Source organism: Corapipo altera, unplaced genomic scaffold (genome assembly GCF_003945725.1).
Source record: "Corapipo altera isolate COAL_440 unplaced genomic scaffold, ASM394572v1 180, whole genome shotgun sequence".
NCBI lineage: Eukaryota > Metazoa > Chordata > Aves > Passeriformes > Pipridae > Corapipo > Corapipo altera.
Window position 1 is genome coordinate 6,848,427 of NW_020884915.1, and position 7,516 is coordinate 6,855,942.

Consider the following 7,516-nt stretch of genomic DNA (forward strand, 5'->3'; position numbering starts at 1 on the left):
GCTGGGTCAGGGTGCAGGAGGGATTGCTGGGAGGCTGGGTCAGGGTGTAACGGGCACTGGGCAGTGCTGGGAGAGGAGAGCAATGAATAAAGGCAGAAAGAAGGAATACCCTGCAAGAGTGTTTTCAAATACTTTTGTGCACATCCTTTCTGCAGGGTTGTGCCCTTGCTGTGGGGATTGCATGTGTGTGTCAGCCATGGGATGGGGCTGCAGCTGGGCAGCCTCTCCTCCCCTCCCTCCCGTCGGGGCTGTGTCTGCCACTGCAGCACTAGCACTGAAAAATGGAATTGCTATTTATAACACAGCATATTCTAATCAGACAGGGAATTATGTGGAGAGATAACGTGTGTAAAACACTGAATATCTTGGACATGAGCGGCTTTTCCTGGGAATCACATGCTGTGATGAGGGAAATAAAGCTTGGGAGCAAATATTTAGAATACCTGAGTCTTTATTTTAATTCAAGAAGAGTGGCTGAAAAGAGCAACTGAAAGTTTTTCACCAAGTGTGAGAAGAATCAATGTGTGTAACCAAAGTGTCTGTAAGGGTGCACCAGTCCTCTAGTACAGCACTGTCATAAAAGGTTTGAGCTTTAGGGTCAGATTATATTTTCAGTGCTACAATGTTTATGCAGATGAACTGAGAAATTACAGACCTGGTAAGATATTTACTGCAAAAGGGCTTTTGTATTAAATATGTTTGCAATCATAAACATACTGTGTGATTTTCTCAACTTCCCACTTTCTCAAAATTACCTGCACTAGTCAATATAACTCACTCTGTTCCTGTGAAGCAATCTTTGTTTATATTGTCCAGTCTGCTGCATTCAAAAAGCTTTAGTGGCTCCTACTTGTTCCTTTTGACCAATAAATATGTAGGAATGGTATTATTTCTCTTTAGGAGTGTTTGATATTCACTGTGGTCTTATTGCATTTTTTATATTTCTCTGTGTTAGTGTTCTTTATGTAATTTGAATTAAGATGAGTCTGCTCTGTGTTTTTCAGGTTCAAGCCATTTTTTCCATTTCAAGTGTTGCCAGCTGATGAATACGAAGATCGAGACCTCTGTATACAGGATTTTCTATTGACAGAAGGTCGACTAAAAGTCACGTTAATTGAATGTACAAGGTATATTTTTGTGCACTTTTGCTCATTCTTGACTAAGAAAGTACCCATGTTTCCTCACTTTGTAGTTATTACAGCTGTAGGCCCATTCTGGTTCACCAAGTGGCAGCTTTGGTGTTATGATTGCACTCTAATCATGAAATGTACTTTTTTAAAATAAGAATGAAGTTATAGTTAGTTTCTGAGGCACTTCTGCTTTGTGTGGGCACAAGCATTTGCCTTTCTTCTGAATTTTGCCTGTTTACAAGCTAATCTGTGCCTCCTGTTACTTGCTTGGTTTTGTTCAGTTGGTTTTTTACACCAAATTGAGTCTCTTTCCAAGGCAGTATAAATGTTGTAATTGTCTTGCTGTACTATGTAAGCAAGGGGAAATAATTGTTTCACTCAGTTTTACTTAGATAAATCCAAATCACTTTTATAAGGCATTATTTATGGTCTTTGTCTTGAACAAAATAGTGGAAAGAAATAAAACCTATTCCCTTCATTCATTAAAGAGAAAATTATTCTCTTCAAAGCTGGAGAAAAGGTGTGTGGGCTCTTGGTTTGTTTGGGGTTTTTTGTCAGACCTCTTGGTTCTTGGTTTATGTTCAGTCTTTTGCTGTGCTTAGGCTTTGATGTAGTCGTGTGTAGTTCTGCTCTTTATGAGCTGCTTTCTGTTTTCCAGCAAGAATTCTTTTTTTGAACCTCTTTCATTGCTTTTATTACTGTATCAACTCCTCTTTGCACTGTTTCTTTTCTGTAGCATTGTACAACCATTTGAATTGTATTTGCTGTACTAAAGTGGTTTATCAGTGCTGTGGATTTCTAGAAGATGTTCTTCTGTTTCTCAGTTGTATGGTGACAGCAGTGATTATTTTTTTGTGATAAAATTGCTGCTCACCTGTCTCCCTTGCTTTGTGAATGATCCAAGCATACTGAATGACTGTCTGTGTTCCTTGCCTGTCAGGACTGTTTCCTCTTGGCTTGTCCTACCTGATCTCTCTTTACACAGTAGTGCATTTATTTGTGTCATAAGAGGATCACAATAACAACCTTCAGTTGCATGCAATTGTTCTTGGTTTGGAGAGTAATCTTTAAATCCTGTGTCTTTCCTTGGTCTGAAACACCGTGTGATGTCACCAACATCCAAGTGCTGTTGTGTTTCTTTGCCTTCAGAGCCCAGATTACTCAGTTTGACATCATCCTCTGCCCTCTCAGCATTTTCAGCTGTCACAGCTGCTCATCAGATGGCTGGCAGAGGAGGCAGTTCCTGGTTTGTCAGGTCTTTTAAGCTTTGGGTCTGACTTAATCTGTTTTATGCAGCTTGAAAGTTCTCAACACACACATGAAAATTGTCTCACCTGACACCTCTCAGCCTACACATCTGCCTGTTGGTCCCATAGTAATTCCTCAGATCTTCCAGGTGTCCCATCCTTTTTTGAACTAAACAACTACAACTCCTGTCCACAGAGTCCCTCTGTGAGTAAATAAATATTCTTGCTTACCTTGCATCTGAAGATGTTGATGGGGTAGAAACTGAAAGACACATAGAGGATGTTGGTGGTAACAGCAGAAATATGTAGGAGAGTCCAATGCTCCAATGTCCCTTTTGCAGCAGCACTCTGGGCTGGGGTGGAGGTGCCTGGGCCAGCTCTCAGAGCTGCAGCACTGCTGACACACAGGGCTTTGCCACTTGGGTCTGCCACAGAGACCTCAGCGTTTTTCATTCTTTCATTCTCGTTCCAGGATGAAAAATCACTTTAAATTCTGTGTCTTTTCCACTTTCGTGCAGTGCCCCAGAATGTTTTATGTGTTCTCAGTAGTAGCTGTTCTTTGACTTCTGTTCAGAATTTGGAGTAGAATTCTTGTTGTCCATCTGGTAACAGTGTTTTGCTGCTTCTCCTGCTTAAGTCTGGAAAACAGTGGTGAAACTATAGTGATAAAACATTTGACAAGCTTTTTGTATGCTATAAATGGCTTGTTTAATTAAGTTGTATTCTTCACATGACCAAATATCTGCACTTTTTGTACTTGTTTCTTTTCTAATTGCAAGCATGAGCACAGTAATTTTCTTGCTGTCATGATGTTGAAAGAAAAGTTAAATTTTGCACATCTTTTAAATTAACAAAAGGGTGGAACCTTTTTGTAAATAATAAGGAATATGTTTTGCAATTTTTTTCCTGGCCTGTACAAAAATTTACACTTTCAGCAAGTGCAGTGCCCTCACAGAACTTAATTATTGCCAAAATCCTGTTATCTGTCATTATCTTTAAATTTTAAGGAAAAGGGAAGAACAAAACAACATTCTGTTAAATTGTTATAGTAATTTTTTTAAAAGAGGCACTGGGCAGAAATTCTTAAAGCCTATCAATCTTACTGTATTAGGCAAGAATACTCTTCCAATACTGTGCCATAAAGCGAGCTTCCTAAATTAGCATTTGTTCCAGTAGATGACTTTTGTGGACAAGGAAATTTTCCTAAGATAGTTCTTTAGTAAAATACCACAACTGTTTTGATAGACACAGGTACTCTCTTGAATCACTTCTGTCTCGTGCTTGCTGTAGGGAACCATCCCATTTATAACTGGGGAAGGAATAGAAATTCTTTTTCTGTGTGCATATTTAAATTACTGAGGTGGTAATTTAATCATAATTCTTTATTGATTTAATTATAGTTGGGGTTATAAACTTTGTTTCAGGATGTCTTTCATACATCCTTTCATACTGATTTACAAACTATCAATCTGTAGGATATGGATATATCTTTAATATATTGTTTTGGTGTGTTGAGACACAAGCTTAATGTCAGCCTTTTTCTGCAGCTGCCTCACAGAGTACAGTGCCTCTGTTTGCATGGTAATGGAGATACTATTCAGACAAAAATTTTTGTAGTGTAGCAGCAGTTAAAATTTCCTCTTTGTCTTTCTGAAATTGGAAATCAAACTCCAACATCAAGAGCTCTTTAGATGTGTAGTTTGGCTGTCTTGTGATGTGTTTCTTCCAGTTGACTGCTGCAAGGTGAAATCTCAGTATGGCTAATTGTTTTTTTGTGACTTCATGTTACAGTTCTGGCTGAAAATTGTTTTATTCTTGTTTTGAGCTATTTCATGTCCTTTTTCTTCCATCCAGTCCAAGACAGCTAAATAGCTACTGTGCCGATATTTTCAAGGGATAATAAGTACCCCTGGAAAATTCCCTGAGAATGTGTCTGAGTGACCAGAAGATGGAATGTGTGCAACCAGTGATCAGCTGAAAAGCTTTAATGAATTGTCTGATATCAGTGAGACACTGAGGAAAACCTGTTTCACTCAAAAGCAACTCCTGAAAGCAAAAGAGAAAAGCCACGCAGGGTTGCTGGGGATGGTTTAAAAATAAGCAGACAAGGGATGAGTTTGTCAGTTCAAGTACCCTTGAACAAGCTTAGTCTTGTCCCAGGTAGCTGACTGGTTGGCTGTGAGGCTGGGTTTGTGCTCGCAGTGATCATATCCATGGTGCTGAGGGTCAGGCTGGCAATGAGGTTGGCAGCTGCTGTTTGCAGGGTTACACTGCAGCGTGGGGACTGTCCCTCTGAGGGTGGGTCACAGATACAGCCACCAACTCTGAGCCAAAACCAACAGACTGTCAGTCAGGTGTGCTGGGTCCTAACCCAGGCATGACCTTCCCCTCCCATCTGCCCCCTGCATTCAGGTGCACAGCTGAACACTAGTTACATAAACTCTTCCTAGAGGGACATAGCAAAGAAAGATGGATTTATCTCTCCCTGCTGCAATGCAAACTTGAGAGATGTCAAAGCCAGAGAGGTGATTTCCCTTGAATTGGATTCATTTCACTGGTTCTAGTTGTTGGTGAAACTTGTTTTCTATAGCTTTACTTTATTTTCAAAGTATGTTTACTACAGATCTCCACATCTGGAAGATTGGGACTTCCTGATTATAAATATTTAACCTAGAAACTTTATTTAAGTGTCAAGATAACCAGATAAAATTGACATGCTTTTCTGACAGCTTTTGCCTCTGTCCTCTAAAGAGTTTCGTGTAACACATCACAGTCACAAATGAGATGCTTTGAATGACAGCTTAGAAACTGCTCCTGTCAAATGTACGTAGAAAGTTTAGAAGGGAGTTAAAATCTAACAACTCTTTTGAATAAGATTTGTTTGGCATTTTTATTCCAAAACATTTATCTGCTTTCAGCTACTGTGAGATAAGCTGTGAACAAGCTGGGATTGCTGTTCTATAGCCTTAAGTTTATAGGTTTGGGGTTTCTTTTCTAGTACTGATCTGCCTGAAAAGCTTTGTAGCCTTCTGGAATAGGGTATCGTGCATGAAGAACCACTCTTTTGTTATGAATGTTACAAAGAATTACAGATATGAGGATCCCAGGTTAGTGAAATATTAATATTAACAGTAGTAAACTGTTGAACTTTAGATTAAACTTTGATCTACACTAGTGTTCTCTTAAACCAAGAAGAGCTTCAGTACATTGTGAAGTTTAGGATTAAAATGGAAGACTCTCGCAGCTATTTTTGCTTTTCTTAAAATAAAAAATAGTTCTTTATGGAAAAAATGCTAGTCTGCTGATTGAACACTTTATTAAAAAAAAGAAAAGAGAGTACAGAGCAGGAAAAAAATACAACTGAAAAAACCCCTAGCTAAAAATTTTCTTATATTTTATATTTTTGGAGTCCTTCCACTAGAGGGTGGCAGTGTCTTTCCTTTGGTGTTAGGCTGTGCCTGTGGAATCTGTTCTGTGAGGACTTCTCTATGTACACATTGATGATAATAAAGATAATAATAATAAGTGTGTAAGTGAAGAGTGGTGAGTATGTGGGATATGTGAGTATCTGGGGCATGTGTAATAGTATTACAATTCTTACTGTGGGCTTTTCTATTTCAGGTTATTTATGTTTGGATCCTATGAAAGAGAAACAAATGTTCATTGCACAATGGAGCTGAGCAGTAATGTTTGGGAAGAAAGATCAAGAAGTTCTATTAAAACGGTAAAAACTAGAGTACAACCTCTGCATGTTGCAGTTTGTCTTAAGCTCTTAATACATTGTCTAGAAAGAGTGTTCTTCAGGCAATGAAATGGGTGATATAACAGAAAAACCCATAGCAGAGCAGTTATTTCCTTTTTAACCCAGAGTATTTCGCTGTCAGATTGGCGTGTGTGGGTGACATGATGTTCAGCTGGGCCTGGAGCTGGGCCTGGTTTGTACTGTCAGCTCTCCAGCTGCTCGAGGGCAGCAGTGTGACCGTGCTCTGACAGCCCTGTTCTCTCTGGGTGGGGCAGCGTTCAGAGAGTGCTGAGGAGGATTCCCCTGGGTGTGGCTGTCCAGCAGTGTATTCCTGCTGTGGGGAGTGTTGAAGCACAGGGAGCAGAGGGGCTCAGTGACTCCCTGCCTCCCTTTCCCCTGCAGTTTGTGCAAATGGAGGCAATTGCCTTGGCTCTCCAATTGCTTATAGAGCTCGTGAATCCTACCGTGTCTGCTAAAGGAAAACACTTCTGCAAAGCTCTGCAAATACAGAAAGTAATAATATTGGTGGTATTGTAAGTTAATCTTTTGGTAATTATTACACTTGATAACAGGATGCATACAGCCTACACATTGCCTGTCTTTTTTTTGTGTGTGTGAGGGTGAAAATGACCTTTTTTTTTTTCCTTTTTCTTCAGACAAGAGGTGTGACATGTGAAAGAGCCTTTCAGTTTTACATTAGAGGGATATTGTGGCAGTAATCAAATTGAATTGGGCTTGTGCTGAGCAATAAGTAACGTGCTTAGTGAAGAAAAACCCTGGAAGCTTTAAAAACACTTCATGTTAACAGTTGGTTTCCTGTAAAGAAATCACTAGAATAATAGTTTATGTCCTGCATTTTACCCTCTGCTGTCTGAGTTCAACTGGCTTAAACCCCGTGCCTTTGTTGTATCTGACTGGAGTTGTGTTTGGAGACCAGCATCATTTTTCCATTGAGGCAGCAAGAATCCAGGATTTCAGCATCTCATTCAATTTTCTGCAATGAACTTCTACTTTGCATTGTTTTAGAAGTCCTTGTAACAGATGCTGTGATACTTGTTTCCAGCTTACTGTATATTATGTTTTGCCAAAAAGGGTGTATGGCTGAGCAACAGACAGAAGACTTCTTTTTTATCTGCTGCATCCTTAGTGAAATGAAGAACCTGAAGGGAGGGTAGAGGTTCACCTGTGCTGTCTTAGGAAGCTGTGACTCTGTGACAAACAGTTTGGGGTGTGCCAGGGCCAGTGTGGGTCCTGCAGGGCCAGGAGCAGTGTGGGTTCTGCAGGGCCAGGGCCAGGGCCAGTGTGGGTCCTGCAGGGCCAGGAGCAGTGTGGGTCCTGCAGGGCCAGGGCCAGTGTGGGTCCTGCAGGGCCAGGAGCAGTGTGGGTCCTGCAGGGCC

General features: G+C 40.3%; 1 protein-coding gene across 1 annotated transcript in view; it reads left to right on the forward strand.

The window, feature by feature from the left end:
- PDZD8 (PDZ domain containing 8) overlaps positions 1-7,516 on the forward strand; it is a gene marked incomplete at its 5' end in the record, with an annotated part of 58,759 nt that overhangs the window by 17,094 nt on the left and 34,149 nt on the right. Inside the window, 2 exons of the mRNA XM_027655198.1 lie at positions 1,005-1,127; positions 5,999-6,101. Of these exons, the coding sequence (XP_027510999.1) occupies positions 1,005-1,127; positions 5,999-6,101 (226 nt within the window). The remainder of the gene's footprint in view (positions 1-1,004; positions 1,128-5,998; positions 6,102-7,516) is intronic.